The sequence below is a fragment of the Tinamus guttatus genome, unplaced genomic scaffold (genome assembly GCF_059628265.1).
Source record: "Tinamus guttatus ecotype Peru unplaced genomic scaffold, ASM5962826v1 Tinamus_guttatus_pri_ptg000278l, whole genome shotgun sequence".
Taxonomy (NCBI): Eukaryota; Metazoa; Chordata; class Aves; order Tinamiformes; family Tinamidae; genus Tinamus; species Tinamus guttatus.
Genome location: NW_028288812.1, coordinates 120,061 through 145,155, shown reverse-complemented (window position 1 = coordinate 145,155; position 25,095 = coordinate 120,061). Strand labels below are relative to the sequence as shown.

The window sequence follows — 25,095 nt, the reverse complement described above, 5'->3', positions numbered from 1 at the left end:
ACTAACCACAGTAGATCTGTAACTTTTACTCTCTGAAGAGTCTGAGATGGAAGAATTAAGTTCATTGTTATGGAATGCTGAACTCCTCTTTGAAGGAGCTCCCATTCCCCTCAGTCTCCTCCAAAACTGTTTTGCAGGAAGTCTTTTACCTAACAAATGACCTCTTCCAACTTTATCAACTTTTAACATCCAACTTCTGTACATCCTTCAAGGAAGCATATTCTTAAGACTTCCAGAGAAAAATTACAGATGGATTTTTCATTGCAGTTTATATTGTTTAGCTTGTTCCTTCTTTTCAGAAAGAAGCTATGGATAACACTGTCCCACATATTGCTCTGAATAGAGGAATGCAAATAGGGAAAAAAGAAACAGAGATACAGGAAGAAAGCAAAAGACAGATATATTAGAGCAAACAGAAGATACCAAGTGTAAGGTTAATGCTCAGGAGCTTAAAGAGCAAACAAGAAAATAAAATTCTTAGAAAAGAAATATAGAAGAATACAAACAAAAAATGTTATCTACTGTCTAAATCCATGGCATACATCCGTTCTGAATGCTACCTAAAGTTTTGAGCTTCCTCTTAAAAAGGATATAGCAGAACTAGAAAATGAATACAGAAGGCCTGCTAGATCCTCAAAGGTGTGGAATGGCTTCTCAAATGAGGATCAAACACGCAAAGCAGCAATTTTCAGCCTAAAACCAAGCTTTATTTAACTGTTTGTCCAGTACAAGAACCAGAGGTTAAATCAAATAAAATTATAACATAGAAAAGTCAGCTTTTTTTTTTTAAACAAGATGTTTGTAATCTGTAGAATTCTACATCACAGAATGCACTGAGTATCAAATAGTTGTTACAAATCTATGAAATTAAAAATACCCAATTTCCAAATATCCAATATCTAAAAATATCCAAAAGCAAAGATATCCCAACACACTTTTTTCATGAAATTTCTGAATTGCAAATTACTGAGAACAGGAAAAGTACATTGGGAAACCTGTATGCTTTCAATGGTCTTCTGTTCTTCCATGGGCATCTAGCAGTGATGATTATGAAGCAGCAAATTCCATGTTAGACAAGCCCTTAGAAAAGTCACCCCGAGTTGCAATTAATTTTGCCAAAAATCCTTTAGTGCTTTTATAATAAAATGTAATTTTTTAAAGAATAAGCCTACAAATACTGAAGAAAGGAGAACAGCTTTAAGCGATAACAGGCATTATGTAGGGATTATTCCTAAAAGTAAAATCTATTCTTTTGAAATATTAACTCGTCACCAAATAGAGTCTGCCTAAATCATAACTTTCAAGCCGCATTGCTAGGGTTCCAGATGCCAGCAGGCCGTTAGGTCAAAGAGGTACTTGTGTATCACAGACATTTCTAAATAAATTAGAACCTTTAGAAATTAGTCCCTTCCCCATTTTTCTCCTTTTCCTGCTACGGGTACCTGCATGAGTGACTTCTATTTTTAGTTAATCTATTCCTCTGCCCACCCTGTATCTGATCATCCATTTCTGGCATCAGAATTGGCTGCTGTGAAAAATGGCCCTGCTATCAAAAAGAGATATTACGCCAGTTTGAAAATAAGGAGGTTTGACAGCTACCATGGAATTATTCTCCCTCCTGTAACTTTCCTTCAGATAAAAGACAGAGAAATGCAGAAATTATGTACAAAGATGTTTTCTACATCTGTATTTCAATGTTTTGCTATGTACGATCAGAGGATCTAAAATAAAAAATCACAGAACAATTTGGCTGTCTGTGTTACCTCCGCATCTTTATTACTGATGGACCAGTCCACAGCAGCTTCTCCTGGAAAACAGAAATACAGTCAATTATATTAAAATTAAATCAATATTTTATACAGCATATTCAACTATAATGATTATTTCAGTTATTAAAACTCACAGTAGACTTTGACAGTACCACGTGACAGAAACTCATTTTATTTTCAGTAAAAGAAAGCTCATGAGCATTCTTGGCACCAAATTTGATTCACCTTAAAATCAACACTTGCCAACTATCAGTGAACTTCAACACGTTCCTCTTGTTGGACCGCCATCCTCAACACCCCCCAGAAAATTACAAATCAGGCAAGGGTTGAGTTTATTGAGATGCAGGGAAGTGAAAACTTCTGATTACAACCACTGGAACTTTCGATCATGCAGACCTGCATGGTCAGTTCATGGTTTTCATACCTTAATGTTAATACACAGCACAATATATATCTTTTCTTCTTGTGAATTCAAAATAACTCACGTCTTCACCATTGCCTTCTCACTACTGCATGCCAAACTAGTCAACTGCAGTGATTAGGACTGTTTGCTAAGTAATACTATATTCAAAACAGTGTTTGCTAATGTACAATTACCAGTAAATTACCATTTACGCTACTACTACACACTGAATTACCAAATGTCATACCATAACCTTCTCATATGCTGATTTTTGACTACCAAAAGTATAAGAAAAAAGGCAATAAACTGAAGAATCCCTAGAATGGATGCTGTTACAACTGTTTAAAATTTCTTTATCTCAAAACTATTTAATGTTATGACTATGCAAAGACAACAGTACAAACACTGTATCATTTTCACCATTAGAAGAGGAACTGAATGATCACAGGTGTTAACCCTACCCATACTCATACAGTATTACAACTGGCACATACATAAGTTGTATCTGTTTGCAGACTGTTGCAGACACTGCAATGTGTCTCATCCTATTGACACAGTCCAAATCTGGAACATCTGGGTATTTTACTAACACAAAGCATAACATCACCAAGAACTACCAATAACAAGAAAAAATAAGGAAGAATTTATCCAATTGCTCATCCAACCGATTATATCACCGATTTCCAAAAGAAGACTAGAAATTTAAATTAGTGCCATCTAATATGTCATGTCTAACCTCACTTCTAATGAAAAGAAGTCAATAAATTCAACTCAAGTGAACACAACACGCAATATCTTGATACAAGTTTTCTATGGGAGCTTTGAAGCACAAAACCTTTTGCTGCTGCTCCTCATCCAAAAGGTGGAGCTAATAATATATGATTTGCTCTCAAGAAATTCTGTAAATTTTTTTTATTTGGAACACTCACTAATTCCACAGTAATAACACTCACAGAGATGTTTAAAAAAATATTCTATTTGCAGAGTGGTTTGAATCTTGTCTGGTACTTGGGAGAGCAAAAATCTAAGTGGAAGAATCAACCTCAACCAAGCATAATACACAATAACAGGTGATCACACAATAAAAAATGGTATTAAACATGTATATCTGGAAACAGCTTTTCAAGACTGTCCACAACATTTTGGGTGCAAACAAAGTCTTGTCTTCTTTAGTGTCAAAATCCCTAAATTTCACAGTGCTTCCAAAATTTCTCATATTAGAAACAAGAACTCCTCCGATCCAAAAATGTATTTAAGAGCTCTAATGGTGAAAGAAACATTACATTATTAAATCTATTCAGTGACCTAAAGTCTAGGTCAAATTTACCACAGAATGAACAAAGCTTTGGTTTTACTTACAACTGAAATATGAAGAAAAAGCTGTGCTTCAGGAATAAAAATCTTGGTATGGAGACCATGCAGAAAATTTGCATTTTTTTTTTTCTCATTGACAACAGCATTTTATCTGGAAATCCACAAGCAGCAATTTAATTTGCTTAAAAGTTAGTTGAGCAAAATACACTTAAAACCTTTTGGTGGCTATAAGCATTTCTGAGACAGCTTTCTGGCTGTTTTACTTCCTGCGAGTCATTCTGCTACCCCCTGCTTGCCTTTGAGCAGCAATACCAACACGTTGGCCTCAATGTGTTGACAAGTCTCAACGTGTTGAGAACTTCTTTGCACTATGCTCTCCCTGGTTTGTAGCATCCATAATCTTTAATTTCTTAATATTCAGCAGCAGAATGGCAGTGAGACGGCCGCTTGGGTGACAGGCTTAACATTGATCTGCATGCCTATGTGTCTCCAGAGCTGGCAACCCTGCACACCTCTGCGAAGTTCCCAAAGAACTTCCCATTCCCTGTCCTCACTCCCTACACACCAACCTGCAGCCCGAGATTCCCTCCCAAACCTAACAGGTTAATTTAAAAAAGTCCACTAGATTTTCCACTTTCTTGCCCCCCACACTAACAACCATGCTTCCCATCTCTTTCTGAAGAGCCCTTTTGCTGACTTAGTTCAGAGACACTAGGCAGGAGCGAGGCAAAACGAGGGGGATGTGAGTGTTTCGGCCAAACATATGTGGAAGTTGGGATGAAATGAAGAGGAGCCCATGGGCAGGAATCAGGAGCAGAGAGCCTCCTACTCACGAACTTATTAACTGAAGGGAAGGATGAAGAAGGGAGCAAAGATCCGTGTTGGCATCAGGAAGGAAGAAGAAAATTGTTGACCAATTTGAGCACCAGCTGGAGATCTCCAAAGTGATTTGCAGCTGGAAAAGGCAAGCTGAATGACTAGTCTTCTTTAGTAGATTAGGCTACATGAGAAAGCCATCTTATTCACTGAAAATTTTCAGAAAAAGCAGAGATATAAAGTAAAAACATATGCTTACTGTGGTGCCAAATTGCCATGTTTTCCACAGCAAAGTCAGCATCATCCTTTTTTTCTTACTTTCTGCTTGTTACTATAAAAATACTACAGTGGAGAAAACACAAAATTCAAAAACTTATCTCACTAGAAAGTTAAAATAGAACAATATTTAAAAATATATTCCATCCTGTTGGCTAATTCTGATTTTTGGGATCAAGAAATAAATCATCTTGAAATATCAATTCTTTATATGTGAACTATACAAACACCTATTTCTGTTCTTTTCATGTGCCTTTCTTCTTTCCTCAGCCATTCAAATATTTGCGGAATTTCCTTTGGTGGTTGTCCTCAACCAGCAATCTACCTGCAAACCCAACCTTTGATTTTCACACGATTTTTGTGGTTGCTGTGAGAAAGCCTATCAAAAGTTAATGTTTCCCTTTAATAATATATCTGTAATTGCAATCATTTTGTACAATATTTGCCATATGAACTATTACTTACACTTGTAAAAAAGTTTTCGCAAAGCTGCAGAACAGTCAAGCAGAGGAAGTAAAGAAGACACCAGAAAAACAGTGACATGCAGGTCTCAACATGTATATATAGTTTCTCCCAGTCCTAACATTGAATGGTAACTTCATCTGAACAGAGACCCCTTTGCAGTCTATCACGGCTAAGTGATGCAGAGAAGCCCTTCAATTACACAACTTAGCACCATTAAGGAGATGAAATGCAACTATTCTGCTTTTTTCTTAAGACACCTCAAGGATTTCTCAGTTTCACTTTGATTTAAAAGGTGATTTATGTAAAAAGATGACACCTGCTGTTGCAACAGATTATATGTCATTACCTCTTTGGCAGGAAGTACTTTAAAAGACACCTATAAATTTCCACAGAGAAATGAGACATAATTTCAGTCTGAGAATATTCTCAGGGTATGGAAAGATTCTCTGGTCTCTTAACTTGATATATGAGCAATGATAGACCTTTTTTTTTTTTTTTGGTGGGAAAATAGCTGCAATATTTTATTTTCAGTAATTTTTATTTTATCCAGCATGGCATTTTGTAAAGGCATAAAAAAATCCCAAAGCTGACGGTGAACAAACAACAAAACTCAATTGATTTAGAAATTAACAATAGCAATATTGGCCAAGAACATTCCTGAGTTAAAAGAAAGAAGAAAACAGACCTCTGAAGAGTCCCACATATACCAAAAAAAAAAAAAAAAAAAAAAAAAAGAAGACCTATTAATGTAACTTAAAACAAACTTAAGCAGTGATTGCCCATGGGAATAGACTTAACTGTCACTGCTGAAAAATAAAACGCCTGACAGTTAGGGGCTATCACATGGTTCTCATAGGATATAGGCAGCATACACTGCTGGGGCCCACTACAGGGCTAAAGCTGGGGGTTTCAGGGAAGCTTACAGGTCTTGAGGTTTAACAGAATGAATTAAAAATATGGCAATACAGGCAGAGTGACTTGCCTTTGATATTAAAATCAGTCTTAAAAACACAAAAATAACCTAAGTGTTAGTTATTTAGTCTTTTTTCATTGGATGTTGGGCATCCAGGACACTCATAAATTTTAGTCACGTATGTATTTTCTGTATATAATAGTATATCTGTTATACAATTTTCCTAATGGCATATCATATACCTTCTTCCATACTTACACCATTTCCACCCTACCTCAAGCCCATATATTCTTATCACTAAGCATGGGTAAGATATTTCACATTCTGTATGGAATACACATGCAGTGAAAAAAATAGAAGGAAAAAAAAATCTGTAATACATATTACTGAGAAAAATATATGCTATTAAAATATTAAAATGTATATACACATGTTAAAACACAAATACATGGCATGCCTTTTATATTATGTAAGTAAGCATGATTCTTTTTTAATTTGTTTTTTATCCAGCAGTAAATACTACTTCCTTTGGACTTGGCTACTAGCAATGTTAATTCACAAAATTCAGTGTCTCCTGATTTTAAAAGCTTAGCAAAACATTTGCAGAACAAAGTAGGTTTTTCTCTCTTTTTGGAGAGTACAAGTATGGGGACCACAGGAACAGTTACATTCATGGCATGGTTGGTCTACCACACAGTCAGGGGAATTCTTTAAATAGAGCCTGTCACTCTCTTCGCCCATCAATGGGATTTCCTTCTCAAACTGCTGATTCGTTCAGGTACACAACAGAGGAAATTTCAGTTAACCTTTGTTTCACCCCGAGGAAAAATCTGTCTGAAAAGTATAAAATGAATAGATTAAAAAAAAATAAGTAGCTCAGCTGCAGGGCTATTATTCCTAGTGTTCATAGCAGTCAAAGTATAACACAGCAGAGAAAGCAAACACAAACATTTTATTCCCACCGGAGAATAAGGTATAATATCTAGTTTAGAAATTCAGAAATTCAGATGATAAAAAGAATAAATAAAAACTTCATACAGTTAATTACGCCCAGAGCTTGAGCAATAAGCCCAGAAAGCATCTATCACTCAGCTTCAATAAAATGATATCTTAAATTTCTTCTGAGATAAACAGAATCCCAAGAATGGATTGTATAAGATCTACTTCAGCATTACAAAGGCTATTTGCATATTTTAAGTGATTGTCATTTTGCAACAGACTTTTTTATTTAAAGTGGTGGTACACTATCACAGAAGCATGGGGGATACCGAGGGTTTTGGTAGGTGGTAAGCGGGCAGTTGATGTTTTGTTGCTGTGGGGAGTGCAGAAGAATTTGTGCTTCTGCCTTCAGTGTTATTGCAAGATGGTTAAGCTAAAATGACCATACGGAGGATAATTTAATTCTCAACATTGTCAGCCATAATCTCTACGCAAAGGGAACTGATGGATATTTGAATGGAATAGATCACTATATTCAAAGCAATCAGTTAGGCTATTCACATACCTAAGAAAAACAACAGATAATTTCTGTTGAAATTATCTTTCTAACTATGATTTACAAAAGAAACAGAGTGCTCTGTAGCACAAGGTTTTGCTATCAGGTGGATAACAATCAGATTCTTTAAAATTTCATGAGATAGAAGGATGAATTTACACATGACAATGGCCGGAAATTATTATTATTCTTCAGGATGATCATATGATCTCATTTCATTTTTCATCCCCAAACTGCAGAACAGCAGATAAAAGGAAAAATATATGTTTATTTCTTATTATTTAATAGTTATTTTTATTATCATGTATAAAGCATGTGATGATTATTCTTATACTCAAAGAGCTGCTTTCTGAAGTCATTCTGTTTCTCTAAATAACATACCTATGGCAATGAATTTGTTATAAAAAGGTCTGCTACTCATCCTTTAAGACATTTTCATTAGAATTAGATTTTTTCCTTCCTAAAATAACGCTAAACTATTCCACGGAAAAACCTGAAGCTTAGAAAAAGGATGGAATTTCTTTTGATCTAGCAAAAATGATCTTGTAAATAAGTGATCTAGTAAAATAGCATTCTTGAAATTGCACAGTAGCAGAGCTCCGTTGCACTTGATGGTGCATAAAATCATATAGGTAAGTTTTCAAGAACAAAACTCAAGTATTAACATTCTGCCCTAGTTTTGGTCTTCCTTACTATGACCCAGCCAAATCTTAAGCCCATTTCTCAAAGAATCCATAACAAACACGGAAAAGACTGAGAGAACTTCGCAAAACCTTGCTGAAGATTGGTACCACATGTATCAATATTTTATTGGTTCTTCTGCAAGCCACACTTCTGAAAGATCTTCATCATGCAGGCGCCAGAAATACAGCAAGAAGTTCAAAAGAACACAGTTTCTTTTTTTTTTTTTTAAATGCAGTCATCATTTTTTCAGGATACTTTATTCAGTATGACACAAAAGCAACTTCCTGAGAAGACTGAGGGGCTTCTTCTTGGTATGATTCTTCTGCTTGTAACAGGAAACATGGAGCTCTGCAGAAACATGTACTCTCCATACTAAAAAGTACAACTGCAAGGCAACAAAAAATGAAGTTGTCTTGCTAAAGAACTACTAACTCCCATTTGTCTAGAGCCATTCCACTCCTGCTACAAAGACTAAAGCATAAAAGGATAAAAGGCACCATTCTCCTTCCTCCTCCAAAAAAAAAAAAAAAGTGGAGGGATATTGAGAAAAGGCTACAGGAATGCAATGAATTAGCAAAAAAGAGTTTGCACTTCTATTTTTGCTTATGCATTTCCAATTAGTTTAAGAAAAAAATGATATATTTGAGGATAATTTCAGCTCTTCTTCCTCTGAGCATGGCTTTTACTAACAGCCAAAGCCTTGTCCCTGAAACAAGCCTTTCCTAAATGGATCTAAAGATTGGCAGTCTGAAACTTGTATATTGCATTTTTCTGAATTGTACATGGTCATGCATATTTAGGGAACTATTTTTCATTCTCTCAGAAAACAGGCTGGTGTCCTTTGGAGAAGGTTTCATTGTAACAGCAACTAACACTTAAACCTGTGACAAAAGTATCTCAGGTAGTACCTAAAAAGCATTTATTCAGGCTGTTACTCTTTGTCTCAGTGGTCTTGCCTTTTGTTTTTTCCTCCTTAAGCAAATAAACCAGCAATGGAAGGCGCTTTCCAACTTCTGCAACGACTAGCATACTGACGAGACACGTGATTTTATTCTGGATCTTCGAAACACAAGTTCTTCAGCAAGCTTTCAAAAACTAGGTTTCTTGATAACAGCACATTTTCTCCACAACCTCCATAACACGTGTTAAAGGAAGCAGGTTAGAAATGGGAACGACCACGACCCTTGGATCCCGTAACACAAATCACGGGCCTTTTGGCCCATTTACCCCTTCAGGTTGCTCGTGGTTCTAGCTGTCAGATCGGTATCTGCTCAACTCGTTTGTGTTCCCACACTCGGCATTTGCCAAGTGCAAACAGGAAAGCTGCTATGCACCTGCCAGGAACCAAGGTAAAAGCCTGTGCATTAGGGCTAGCCCAGGAAAATCAGAATCTGAACTGCTGAGATAAACACACCCAGGATCCCTACTCCAAAACACTGGCAACAAAACTAATGGCATTTTCTTTTGAATTTATGTTCCACTGATGACACTATGATGTGTAAAAGAAGTTGGGGAAAAGTCAGCCCTGTTTCACTGAGCTGCAACTGGAGAATAGCAATATGTATTCCCCTGAATGCACTACTAATCAAGTTTCTACATCAACAGGCATTAAACCAGTACCGCACTGCTTCTAGGCATATGTAATGTATCCTGTGCTCTCCCTTCTACTTTGAAATCAAATACGAATACAGTTTGTGCTGGATGAGGTTACTGCCCCCATAACTGTACTGCAGGCAATTTGCACTGAAATTCAGAAGCCCCATGCTGAAAAAAATAAAATAAAAATGCAATAGTTGTCCACTTCAATAAGTAGCAAAGGGCAAATAAACGTGAAGGCGAGGAGGAAGTGCTTGAATGGTTAAACACTACATTATCTTCTGTGGATGCTGCTCAAGTATTTTCATGGCCAGGTTGTGAAACACTTGTATGGGGACAAGCAGAGCTCATTCAACATTTGATTTTAAACATTTAAATTCTAAAAGCTTAACAAGCTTTTGATGAAAATTAATCAGACAACAGTGCTACAGCATGATTAAGCTGGATACAATTACATTTAAGACAGTCCGTTTAATAGGACTTTTTTTTTCAGGGCACTAATGAAATTTGGAGGTGGTCTATCTGTAAAGAAAGTCTTCATAATTTCAGTTCAAGTACTGCAACTCTCATCACCCTACTTCTTCCGTAGGATGCTATTTTATGTACTTCAGGTTTATAGATATTTTTTAAAGCATTTTTTTACAATATTGTGCAATTAAGGGAATTTTATAAAGCTCCAATATCAATTTTTAACAGTAGTACTCCTTAAAATATGCAATTACATAGCTCACCTTAACATCATATGAAACTCAAATATTTATAAGTCGAAACATTTAAAGTTTTCATTTAAGTCATTCATTTCTGATAAGGAATGAATAACCGCATCTGCTACATAAATCATGTAAAAGTCCCTTACCTTGGCTACTGGAGTAGAGCTATGACTCTACTGTGCAAAACCGTCAAATATACTTTCCATATTGCTTATCAGGGCAATAATTTCTGAAATCTTTAATGCAGGATTTCCCCCTTCTGGAGAATGGCAATGAATGCCTGAATCAATGACTGAAGAGCAAAAACTACTAGCTATTAATACTCAGAAAAGAATAATCCCATCATGGAAGAACCTCCATCAATGCCTCCTTTAAAATGTGCAACCAACACTGAGCGGAGACTTTGAACCAGGATAAGCATAGAGCTCATGAGATCAATGCAATTTCTTATATAGTCCTGGAGATCTGAAGAGTAAGTCAAACGTTATATGAGATACATATGAATTGCTACAGCAGCATTTAACATACAACTTTTTTCTTTTTTTTTTAAAGGAAAACACAGGGCAGACTGTGGAGGACGAAAGAGATGAAGACTCCTATCTAGCTTTTTTTTTTTCTTTGTCTGATCATGAAATGTATTGCGCAGGACCAGCAAATAGCAGGACAGTGAATTAGTGACAGTTTTTATGTTTGGAGGAACTTTCCAAATGAATAAAACACTGAAAATCCTGTTTTGCATGTCACTGTCTTTGTAATGAAATAACACCCAGGCATACTAGGTTACATCTGTATTTATTTTTTGTAAATTATATTGCCATATGCTATTAGTGGTTTATTGATGACACTATTGTGGTTGGTGTTCTACCTAGCTCTAGGTGCCTTCAGCTGGGCATGGTGGGAATTTTGTCTGCAGGAGGCATTTTTGCTGGATTAACTGTTCACACTCGAGACTGTTGTTAATACAGGTTATGCTAGCCAGGGACTGCCTTTCACTACAGTACTAACAGGACTGTACTGAGAGAAGTATAAAACAAAGTTCACAGTGATTAATCCACATAATTCTCACGGGACTTGATGCTAAAACTGTTCCACACATACGCCTCGTTCCAAGAGACATGAATTATCAGAAGGTTTAGCTGTGATGTGGAATGAGCATGGTTTGGAAAAAACAATCTACATCTACATTATCAATTAAAAATCAGGCTTGCAATATTCTTTCAAAACTCAGAATTCCTAAAATGAAGGCTAAACCCAAGATAAAAAAAAAAAAGTTACCATGTCTGAGTGGTAGTTATAATCTCTGCTAAGAAAAACTTCAAATAATCTTATTTCATTTCATTTGCATGATAGCAAGAAATAAATTTCTGGATGCTAGGAGTTTGTTCCCCCTTCTTACTAAATGTCAGTGATTCTGAAGATGTGATGTGACTCAATTCAGAATATACATTTTCCATTAAAGAATCTACAAATAAATCATATATTTATCAAGTCAATGTAAAGACCATACATTTGAAATGCATTAGTCCTACATTTGTTTTAGTTTTCTCATAAATTCAATCTAACCAATTTTATATTGATCAATGACGAATACATACTAGACCAATAGTACAATAATAAGCAAAAATAAAATGTGACGGCACTATCTTCAAAAAAGAAAGTCCAAATGGAGGTATAAGATAAATAATAATTTGGAGCTTGCTACTCTGTAACCAAAAACAGAGTACAAGAGCAGAAAATCACCTGCTCAAAACAAAACATCCAAGCAAACAAAGCAGATTGTATCACTGACCAGCAACACTCAAAAATCTATGAAAATGAGGGTCAGCTGGTTGCTGTTAATCTGAGAAGGGAATATAGCCTCCCTCCCTTAGAAGTATACAGAGTAATACTTAAGTGGCTACTTAAAAATGCTGCTAAGAGGAGTTGTGGAAACACTGCTTTCCTTCTCTACCACTGCCTTTGACCATATGCTCACCGAACTACACCGAACTGCCTCTGGCCTTCATGACTTAGTATATGTTACATTACAATGACTACACTTTGACTTTCGTGCCTGTTCATCACGAAAACCTTCATTCCCATCGCACTCTCACAGCAACGTCATCAAGAGGCACATCATTCTTGCACCTTTTTTTCTCTGTTGTTGTTTTTTAACCCGTGACCTGCTTCCCATCCCTTTCCCCATCATGCAGATTAGATGGGAAAGTATTTTATACTCAAATAATGTACAGAAATGGAGAAGTCCATGAAAACCATAACGGACTTGATAACTACTGTAATCAATTGAAGAGGGAATACTCAAATTTATATATACTGATGATCTGAAGCAGTATAAGAAAAAGCAAACAAAGGGAAAATATAAATTGCTTCATGATACTCTGTATATGCAGTGTTAAAAATCTACTGAACTGTTAAAATACCTGTAATGGCTTATTTTTTAATTAAATCTTCAGTTATTTTATGAGATGCACATGAAATTTTCATGTTACCTCCCTCTAACTTTGCACCACATCTTCCCTTATGGTGTGCACAATTTATGTGGATTTAGGACACTGTTAAACTGCAGAGGACTACACTCTAGTAGTGACTGTGGAAAAAAAACCCATAAATAGTAAAGCAAAGGCTGGGTCATGACCTCCTGCTTCTGCTCCTTGCACCTCTCTGGCAGAACCAATAACCTAGAGCCATCCTCATCCCCCAGCTGAGGATCCCCTCGAAACGGAGGAATTCCCGGTGACTTTGCTGGTTTTGTGCCCCGTCCTTCCCAGACACTTTGGGTGCTACATCCTGGCCAAGCTGCACAAGGGGCTGAAGTGGATCCACCACGGGGATCACCGAGTGTGAAGGTGACGGTGGCTCCGAGCTACTTTGCCCTTCCCATTTCACATGCTCCAAGCAGAGCTCAGCTACAAACACGGGTTGTTGTGCCTCCCGGCTCAAATTTGGGTATACAAGGATACTGGTGATTCACATTCTGCTAATACGGGTGGCTGCGTGTTCAGCCGCTGCTTAATTTTCTGTGCTAACCTTCTCCCAGGGTTGCAGGCGCTAGGACAAGGTTTACACATTTATTTGCGCTTTCAGATGACATTTAATGCAAGACTCACGGCACAATCGACCTCCTGAATGTCTGTGGCTTCCATGAAAAGATCAGTAGGGCTTCTGTTTAAAAAAGGCATTCAACTATTTTGTCAGGAACATTTTTTACTTGTTGCAATATGCTAATTCTTTAAACCAAGAAGGGGACAACAATAATCACCCTGGCTTATTCCAGGGCACTGTTTCCAAAAGCTACTTCACAGGCTTTATATGCGATGAATAATATATCTTTTTTTTTTTTTTAAATTCAGCTATTTTGCATTCGGACAAATTTCTAAAAATTAAAGTTTCCATAAACACGACGTTATCTTAATAAGTTCGGACATTATTAGACCATTCCCCGGAGGCAGGAAAGCAGGCAGCCGCGCGGTTTTTCGGGAGGCGGCCGTTGCGAAATTACCAAACGCAAAGGCCCCGGCGGCCTGCGCGCCCCGCGGAGCCGCAAACGGAGCTGCGGAAACGCGGGGAGCGGGCGGCGGGCCCGGCCGCGGACACGGGGACACGGGGACACGGGGACGGCGGTCAGCGCGATCCGCGGCGCTCCGTGGCACAGCCTGGCGATCACACGGCGCTGGTGATGATGCTCCCCAGTTACCCGTGGCAACCCTCCTCAAGTGTAACGATGCTGCCCTACAATAGCTTCCACCGGGGCCGCTTTCTCTCCCCTCGGCTGAATGCGCTGGGACCATCTGCGTCGGAACGCATAAAAGGCCAGCCTGCCTGTGGGCCCGTCACTCCGAACAACACCTCTCTGACCCCGATTAAATACAACTTTCAATCCCCTTTGTGCTCCCTGTTGACTTCTCCTATTAAGGGAACCCTTTGACAAAGAAAGCGGAAGAGCGGACTAAGTGCCCCCAAGAAAGGTGATGTCTGATACTGCTCAACACAAGGATTAGCAAGCCAATACATAACAAAAGCAAGATTGGGGGAGGGGTAAGAGAGGAAAAGAAGGGGGAAAAAAAAAAAAAAAATGTTTTACCCAGGTCTTTGACTAATTCAGTAGGTACACAATTCAACAAATAGCTATACAAGAGGCCTGCTCTGAAAGAAACAACTACTGACGGACAATAATTTGAGGAGATACCTTTCAGCATCACCACACAAGACCATGACATTGGCAACATACCAGTATTATATCATTTGCTATCCATGCTTTTTTCAGCTAAAGTGAATGCGGAGCATGGGGAAAGATATCAGGAAGAATAACTGAAAAGTTTTTTCTGAAACACTGCTTCCTACAGGATTATCGTGTTAAGATGCTGTAACTTCAGCTGTTAAAACTACCCTTAGAGATAGAAGGGCATAGAAACATACGTGGCAAAAGCGAGGCTGCTCAAAAAAAGTTATATGCTGTATTTTCATGTATTATATATTAAAAACTATCTGCTTCTCCGAATGTGTCAAGCACATGCGCTCTAAAAACAGAAACGGTTCTAACAGGCGCTAGTTGCGTTATTTTTCTCTAAAAGTGACTTTCAAGAGCAATAAGTGTCCTAATTTAACATGTATTCTGAGCTGGAAACCTACTGTCAGTACATGAGAGTGTCCAAGAAGACACGGGGGCCTTGGGAGCAGGAAGCTTCATAAAAAGCCATGTGTTTTAGCTACTTGCAGAGCTTCTGTTCCAGAAGAAATAACCAGCCCACTGACCAGCAGGCTGAAGCTGTACAACAGTACAACAGGCTTATGATAAAGACGTTAACGTTTGGAGAGAGTCAGGATCCTGCTGCTTCCCCGCTTTGCGATGTAAAAAAAACTCCACAGTTCCAAGAATATTCGCCCAAACTCTACCAGGCAATAATTACTACGTGATTAACAGAAGTGAAAATCAGGAAGCTCCTCAGTATGGAGCATTTCTCAGCCGAGCCCGAAGCCAAACAGAAGGAACTTCAGTGCACTGAAATGGCAGAAGAATAAGCAAGCAGATAAGCCTAGCCCCACAGAAAGGTCAAAAATTTGGTAAATCTACCCTCTAGTAGCATGTTATGAGTGGTTTAGCAGGACTGTATGAGAGCATCACTATTTCTCACACTACAGCCTTTCTTTTCCCTTTAAAACAGTTCTACCTCTCAAAGCTCCAAAGTTATATCCATTATCCCTCCGGCTGAGGACCAGGAAAGACTTCCCTCACAGTATGTCAGAAATACTTAATCAGGTGGTGTTTCTACAAATGATTGGGGTGATAAGCCCTGTTTTCCAAAGCCCTGTCTGCAGGGTAGATCCTCACTGGAAACTTTTCAGGAAGAAAAAAATAAAACATTATCATCATAGTTGGGTCACCTTGCTAGCAGCCAAGAAAACCTGTGATTTCACTATTTAAAACAACATCAACTGTTCTCAAATTTAGTCTCTGAAAAAGCGTTTTAAATACCCTAATCAAAGGTTGATTAACACAGGTATCAGTACTGGTGATTCTAACCTGACCTGCTTACACAACCTATTTCTATCAGGTAGACTGACTTCCAACCAGACTTTTATATCTTCTTAAATGACTAATCTGCATGTTCCTGTATGTCACCAGAATATTCTTAGATTGCTTACAAAACTGCTTGGCTCTACTTGGGTTTTTTAAACACTGCTTTTGTAAACACAAGGCAGACACCTGTCCTGACCCAAAGGACTTGTACTCTATTAGAACGTGCACAAATAAGATGAAAGGATGTGGGGAAAAAAGGAAAAAAAAAAAAAAAAAGCAAATAAGCAAATGTCTCCCAGCTGTTGTAAAGTGGTAAAAAAGCTATAAAACAATTAGTTTTTAAGACGTGATTATGAGAGAAGCCTTGCTGCCATTGCCATTGCCTGGATAAGGCAATGTGGCTCCAATTAAACTAGATTTTCTCCCCAACTCTAGCAAAGAGTATCTTGAAAGCCTTGAAGTAACAGAGATCCCTTCAGGAAAAAGTTACACACTAACGAAATCACAAATTCTCTACTGGGGGACTGTGAATAGGAAATGGAGACTGCAGCAGCATGGCAGCTGAAAAAACTTAGTTTTCTTAGTTGAGAACTGCGTGTTCCCAGCACAGCTAAGTTGCACATGGGCAGCACAACTGACCTGCACCTTGGACAGATGTCTATGCAGTCAGCTCTCACCACAGCAAGTGCGTGGACAGAAGACAACACCGGAGAACAAGGGGTGCTGCAGCAATTACGGATGGAAAACAAGAAATTTTAACTCATAGCATGGCAACTGTACCCTTACGGAATGGCAATCTCTCTTTAAAATAAAGGGCTGATACAGAGAAAAATCTGTGTGGCCAGACTTTCAGCTGTCATGATACTGGCAAACACAATATTGGCAAAATTAGCACTGCAATATTATCCAGCAAGCTTTCACACTTCCAAAACATGGCTACATCATGACCCATAAAAATAACTCCTGTAATGGCTGATTTTGACTCCTAAATTTTGCAACAGAACACAAGATTAAGAACAGCTGGCAGGTCTGTAATTTTAACTATGTAAAATACAAAGGAAGAGATAACCTTATTAACTATTAACCCACTGGTAAATTTTGCTATTCCAGAGATACCGTCTACAGACTCCAGTCGTGCATGGATTTTTGTAAAGGTTACAGCAATAGCTCAGACACAGTTGTGCAGCAACTGGGTTTTTACGGACAGCTTTATTAATATTAACTATGTTCTTTTTACATTTTCTATTGAAATGTAATGTTTTATTTGGCATAGTCAATTTAGGCTGGAGATGTACTTCCTTCTTCCCCTTTTTGTCTTTTTTTAAAGGTAAAAAAAATAATCAGTAAAAGTGTCCGAATGGGCACCACTGAAAATTAGTATTTCTCTATGCACTCAAGAAAGCAATAGATGAGAACCTGTTCCCGATAGTTTTACTTTCTGTGTTATCTGGAGAAAAACAGATTCATACATACAAAGTGGACTGTTTCAGAAGATACTGCTGGTAAAAATGAAAGACTGTTCCAAAGTAAAAAGTGATTATTTCAGATGAAATGAGAAGCTCCAGTGTCAACCCTACTGCCTGAATCAGCAAAAAATCAAGGCTTTGCATAGAATAGGAAATTGGAGATTTTCTTTAAATTTACATTTCTTTTTGCTGAGCACATTTTAGCTTAAACATGAAAGAACTTCTTAGAGACACTCGTAGTTTCAGACATTGCTTATTGCTGTGGTGTTGTAAAATGCTGCTGACTGGGACTGGGATTCCATTATCAGAATGGAATATATTTATTAATATTAGATATGAGCCACAAAAGCTATGTATGGAAGCAGCTCTTTATAAAAGACTGTGTCTCGATGATAACATCATCAAAATAAAGTACTATTTCTTTAAACTTAATATTAATCGTAATAATCTTTGTATTTAAAAAACAGGGTCTGTCTGGTGGTACTGTTAACTCTCCAATAGAAAACTGAAAGCCATAAAATCTAAAAACATAATTTGTATTTTCTGGAACTGAAATACACCAGATCTCTCTTTTCTCTAATCTTCTGCGATATTCTGAATGCTACTACAATTTATATCAGGAAAAACTAAGAACTACAGAATAAGGCCTTGCTATTTCTTAATATACAAGATACGTATTGCTCACATTCCATATATATTTATTATTAAAATTACACGTTTTAAAAATAATGTATTTCTGATATTATAATCTACCAAGTAGCTCCTTCTGAAAACTACACTTATTACTCTAACTCTCAAAACACTTTAACTGGAAAAAGTAAAAAAGAATTCCTGGTCAGTCAGAAAGCAGTTTTGCTGCACTTGCATGAACACCAAGTGTCCTTCCTTACAGCAGCAAAACAGTATGGTCACATCTCTAAACACCTGCAAACGTAGAAATGGGAAATTGAGAGCAATATAAGAAGTAGCAACGTGATTTTTCTCTGCACAGAAGGTTGATAAAATGATGCATACCTACTATCTGAACAGTGAATTCCCAAGGACAAAACAAGGTTCTATAAAATAGGCAGCATTTTCCAAGAGTGAAGCCCCTGGAGCCTCCTATGGTACTGTAGATGCTACTCTAACAACTCTAACCATCGGAGAATCAAAACTTTTCTTATGGCAATTGCTGTTTCAGTGACCAGCAGTGTCTCTGAAGTAGCTGCTGAACATCAACAGAATTATGAAATCTGAGTCGAGTCACCATTCAAGCTAGGCCTAAAAACAGCAGGAATATAAAGAGAAGTCTTTTGTTGTGAAAAATAATTATATATATATATATATAAAATATATATATGCAGAAAATATTTTATATATATATATATATATGTATATAAGTATATATATAAGTATATATATATATGTAATTTGTGATGGGAAACGAAAAATTAGATGTCCCTGTATCTGCTGTTACAGTTTGTTATAGATCCACATGGAAGAGATACACGACAACGAAGTTCAGAATCTCTGGGTGTGTAAACAAGAGCATGTGCATGGACACTTAAAAAAAAAAAAAAAAACAAAAAAAAAGGAGAAGAAAAAAGTCCGGTTGAAGTATCTGATGATTTCTAAATCACCTGAAATTGCTTTGGCATGTAAGCCACTGCTTCCCTGTATTACTAAACTCCAGTAATCCTTCAGGATAGAAATTATGCTCGTATTACACTTTGTTAGATAGATTAATAATTTATAGAAAACACTATTGTGCAAATTGCTGATTCTTCCAGAGCAACAAACATTTCAATCTTTACTAAGCCTTACCAGGTAGTAGGCCTGGCTTAAGATACTTCTTAAAAACAGCTTAAAAAAAATTGCTCTGTACTTGCTGCTTTGCTGGGGCATTATATTACTACTTGCTGCCTCCTGTTGTTTTTCTCTGTCATTGGTAACCAAGTGTCTTAGTCTCGTTCTGGCTAGCAAAAAGCCAAAAGACTAGAACATACGTTGCCAGGGTCTAGAAAATGGATGAGCAGTCAAAAAAGCAAATTCACGGAAATTGAAGACATTTCAATGAAAGACAAGCAAAAGAAGTATGGATAGATTACTAAGAACTACGAAAATACAATAAAAACACAAGAAATGCTGCAAGTGTTTTTTTCTTACTGTGTCCAATGAAGTTATTGCATTTCAAAGTAACTTTTCTAACAGGGTCTTAAACTCTAATTATTCAGTGTTTTACCACAAATTTCTCCAGCAATACACAAGACTGAAGCAGCAATAATACTGAACAGAACAAACGTTCATCTCTTGCCATGTACTTTTTTTTCCTTTTTATTCTTTGCATTTCAGAGTTTACATGCAAATACGTTAGCAAAAAATGTATCTAAAAATAAAATTTAGATAATTTAAATAATTATTTCAAATATATTTGATGAGACAGAGTGGCTAAATAGTGTTTTCACATTGGAAAATGTATTTAAATATACATTTTATAAAATAAAACCCAAAACAGCAGGGAGAGCAAACTGTACACCTTTTTATTCCCTCTGTATTTCCTCATATTCTTTACAGAAACATTAGTTGTGTTCATTTTGCAGTGAAATTGTCAGGTAGATAATACCGTATTGCTTACTTTTCTCTGGCAATCAAAAAACATTAATTACAACTGTAGGCACTTGGCTAACAACAGAGGAGGAATCGGGCCATGTGAAAGAGCATCCCCAATGGCTTGGAAATGTGATCAGCTTGCTCAGTGCTAAGTCAGCAAAGGCAGGGACCGTTCAGGGGCTCGGAGTCCACGCTTCCAGCCTCTGGAGAGGAGCAGAACAGGCAGCACATACCTGTATTTTAAAGTGTGGAGCCCCTGGGTTAGTGTGGTGGGTCAGTGTGCTAGCTGTTAATGGAGAAATTCCTGAAATAATACGTTTGGGTAAGAGGAAGGTAGATAAAAACAGAAGCAGACAAGTACCATGGGAGGAGCGCTAGGAAAGCTTTGGCATGCCAACTGTTACACAGGTGATAAATGACACATTTATGATATATAATATACCATACTTTAGCCATTTAGCTGCCAGAGTTCCTGGGACCTCACTGCTAACACAGTCAGACAAGCAGTTATATCCTCCTCTGGGTATAAGGAATTCTTCATATATTTTCATATATATTTCGTATGTATTTCCTTCATATAAGGAAATGCTTCATGTGTTCTCCATATAAGATAATGTTCTTTGTCTTTCCACCTAGTTGACAGAAAATCTAACAAAATTATGTGGCCAAACAATATAAAAGTAAATTATATAGATGAAAAATTTAGAATGCCAATTACTCATACCTTTATATATATATATATGTATGTATATACACATATCTATATATTTACAGGTCCTCTTTCCATGTGCAATTTCCATTCATCATGTACCTAGTATAAACCAAATGCGTTCTGTAATGTTGTGTAATGAAGCTGTGAAAGCTTCCACGAGAAGAGTCTGAGACTTGAATATGGTGATGTTAAAATCTAAGTAAGGTGTAGAAATCAATGAGGCTCTTATTTAAATTATCAGAGGACCAATGAAATGAAACTAAAAGATGGCAAACTTAAAGCTAGTAGAAAAAGTGACTTTAGATACAACATGTAGCTCAGCTGTGAAATGAACAATTAAGTTTGGAAATGAATAAGAGACCTGCACCTGGGCATGGGATTTCAAGGAGGAGTCATGGAGCCTAAAAACAAAAACACAATCCGCTTACTCCCCTCTGACACGTTGTCTCTATTCTTTACTGATTTACAATTAAGGCAGGGTGAGCTTGTCAGTAAATGAGACAGAAAGACGTTGTGTTCCAACCTTTTTATCAGCATTTTTTTTAAGGATGATACAGGCAAGCGTACAAAACATCATGACTTCAAAGAAACCTTAATATTCACTGCCTCAGAAAACTACTGAGAACAGGCCCATACACAGGATTTGATACACAGCAAGTATGAAACTCAGCGACAGGTTGAACTATCAGCGGTTCCTAAAAGAAAACCACTATGCTTAGATGCAAGAGATAAAACTCAGGAAATCGGCAATGCAAAAAGTACTCCTCCTTCTACATTAATTTGCTGGCAGAATTTTCAGCATGATGCAGACCTTGCCATTAGTTCCTTGGTATCTCTGATAGCATCTCATGACAGTCAATGAAGAGGAGCTCCAAAGGGCTCCCATTAACAACCCCCAAAAGAAACAGGAGTGGAAACTGCTTGGTGCTACCACCTGTAGCGTTCTGGAGTCTACAGCAAGGCCAAAGGGAGGCTTGTTAAATGCACAACCGACTGCAGCACCCATTGAGAGCCTGTGAACAGCCCTGAAGGCTGGGAAACATGCAAACCACTGTACCTGAATGTAACTCCTCTGAAATCCAGATGCTGCTTAATACAAAACAATTTTGCCTGCCCGAAGACAGAAGAGGATGAGCAACTCGTAAATAACACTAGTGCTTTACATAACTTCAAACTCCAGAGTAGTAGGAGCAAATAAACAAGGGAAACATTCAACCACGCTGCTTGCAGAAGTGTGAGTTTCAGTAGCAGCATCTACTCCTTCCAGAGAGCAGCCAGCAAAACGGTACTGATTTCACAGGAGCGTTTGGTTTCATTTAATGAAAAAAGGAAAAAGTTAGGACTTCAGACCAAAATCTAGTGAAAGGCATTCTCCATTTCCTTGTTTTGTCCTGCAGTCTTTGGAAACAGCTAGAAATATTTTATTCTACTGTGCGAGCTGAGGACAGCAGGACAACAACCTGTACAGCAGCAGCCTCTTCCAAGGCCAAACACCAAGGATGATTTGGCAGAACTGCCAAAAACTGTACCAGAAACTGTGCCAGAATAGTATGGAAAGGAATACCTCAAGTATACATCATTTCCTAGTAACCTGACTGTAAACAAATTAAGAGCTCAGCTTTTCATGTTTAGCTAACAATTCTAAATGAAGTTTATTTTCATGGATGAAAGTTTCTTTTTTTCTCAGTTACATTTTTTCACAGTTCAAAAATAAAACTTATTTTGCAATCTGCAGAAGTGTTTGTATCTGACAGGAATTTACTATCAGACGGCACTAAAATTTTACCACGCCATGCAGCAAAAGAAGTATTATCAGTTAGATAGCTGGGAACAGCGATAAACTGAGCAGTACAGTGTGAATCAGTGTAGGAAAAAGCAAGGAATGTTCTGATACCCCTGTTTTTTGAACATGAAACTAAACTGGTAGGCTTCGCCCAGCAAATGGTAAGGGTGTTTCATTCCACGCCAGCCACAAAATCTTTGATTCTAACATTACTTAGTGACTCTTCTTTACTGCCACAACTCCAATGGCAAATTTGCCTTAATATACTTTATTTGTATTTATGCTTCTAATAATGTATGTTGGAAAAAAAAAAAGATACATTTGGAACAGAACTCAGAAATTTTGAACTTTTCTCTGATCTGCACCTGGTACATATGTTTCATGCAGATTAAAAAAAAAGAAAGCAGATTCAGGATGGGGTTAAGTGCATCTTTTGTCAGTAACCTGTCTTCTCCCTGTGGTCTCGTAAACAAGCTGCTTCCTTCAGAAATACAGCAGACCTTCAATTTAAATTTATGGAAAGGTTGAACCAGAGGAGCCCACACTAAAATAATTTTAATAACCTATTAAGTTGCGACTTCAGATTCATTTTATAACCATATTCCTCAGGGAACTGTACTATCTGGATAAAGATAGATTTTTTTTTTCTTTTAAAGATAAATAGCATCATTAATCTGCAACATTTCTTTTCTATTATCTTTCAAAATGAGGAGTTATTTTGTTCTGATCTTGAGGTAATTAGCCTTCATTCACTAGCCTGAAAATGTCTGTGTTCAGAAAATTAAAAATGTGTCATTAAGTGGAATTTACCATAATGTCATTTATCTTTATATAGTTCATCAGTGACAGCAATGGGCCTGGGAATCCATCAGCTTTTAGCAAGGAAGCATTAAAACAAATTGAAAAAACAGAATAATCCCAGGCACTCTTTAACACAGTCAAAGCCATTTGGGTAATTAAATAGTGGTATTTAAAGTTTTAATTTAGATTTTCCCCTCTGTTCATCAGCAGTCAAATGAGATGTTCATATTCATAACTGTTTGTAATAAAGGGTTTCATAAAGCAAGCAGAATATCAATGCTATTAAAATCAAAGAGAACACACAAGAAATCTTTCAAGTACAAACAAGGAAGTTCATTCTTACTGCTCCCCTTATTTTAAGATGATATCAGGAATAACCCCTTGCTATACCTGGCTGTCCCTCCACACTGAACAATTGTATGATATTTCACTCCCAGTAGTTGAAACTAATTTAATTTTTAATTCTAGTCTTCAAATGTTTTACTACGCAGAAAAGGAAACTTCGAGAAGCAGTATAGTCTGCCTTCTGTTCCCCTTGTTTTTTAATTATTTGCATTTTAATCTCAAACATCTTTTATCTTGTATGTTGTGTTCTTACAGTTACTGTGATGCAGCAACGTGCACCAAGGAAAAACACTATGCCTTATAAACACTGCTAACAACAATCATTTAGGAACCCAGAATTATTAATGAACAAAACATAAAACTGTAATCAATTTTTGATTCTTTTTTTCAACATTTGTAGACAAAATGTTAAGAAAATTATATATAAAAGCTTGCATAAGAATCTGGAATATCCTATACGGACAATCTCATGCAGGCATCCTACTCAGTACTGCAAGGTCAGTGTGTGTTTACTTTTGGCAACAGCTCCAACATACTCCAGCGTGGCTAAGGTGGCAGCACAGAATGATGATAATTCCCAAGGATCATCCACTAAATATAGCAAGTTAAAATTAAACTGTATTTTAATTAAAAAAAAACTCTTAACTTAAAAAACTATTTTGAATTGTCTAGTTACTATTAACCTACGCTTAGTTAAAACTTACGCATCAGGTAGTCCAAAGCATAAAAGCTTGCTAGTTCCACTCTGGTTAGACACTATTAAAGTTTATGTCAGGTTTTGCCAAAACTAAACTAGAGAGGTAAAACTAAATTGGTCCTCATTAAACAGTTTCAACTGAAGGAAGTTTGACTAGTGAAAATTTCAGTATGTGTGCCATTCTTACCAACAGGATGTTGGCTGGGACACAGTTGTTTCAAATATGAAAAGAAAAAAAAAAAAAAGTGTATTTTGTCTTTCTGGACCCAGCAGGGCCTAAATAGAACCAAACTGTCCCTAATGGTTTATTTCATGATATTGTGCTGATATTTCACATGGAAATGTAAATGAATGTAAAGTCTAGTAACTCTTTTAAAGAGACTGAAGTAAAAATCATTACTTTATTTGCAGTATTGTAGAGTCTTGGTCAGATGTACATTTTCGCCAAACCACCTGCTAGGTTCTACATTTTCAGCAGGCAAAAGTCACTACATTAGAGTAGGGAAAAATACTCTCTTATAGCACTAGGAATAAACATGCGTCTCAGATTTTTCGCATGTGGAACAGAACAGAAAAGTACAGTACATGAATTTAATGACATTTTAAATCAGCAAAACTATAGTAACTGTATAAATATCCATATGCCCACAGTAAAACAGTCTACGGTATTTTCCATAATATACCCATTTCTGCTCTACTGAAAAATACTACAATTTATATCACACTTCATATCACACTGCTGA

At 37.0% G+C, this 25,095-nt stretch overlaps 1 protein-coding gene across 1 annotated transcript in view; it reads right to left on the bottom strand.

The window, feature by feature from the left end:
* ZCCHC7 (zinc finger CCHC-type containing 7) overlaps positions 1-25,095 on the bottom strand; it is a 96,991-nt gene that overhangs the window by 32,258 nt on the left and 39,638 nt on the right. The window contains 1 exon segment of the mRNA XM_010220658.2: positions 1,764-1,807. Within this exon segment, the coding sequence (XP_010218960.2) occupies positions 1,764-1,807 (44 nt within the window).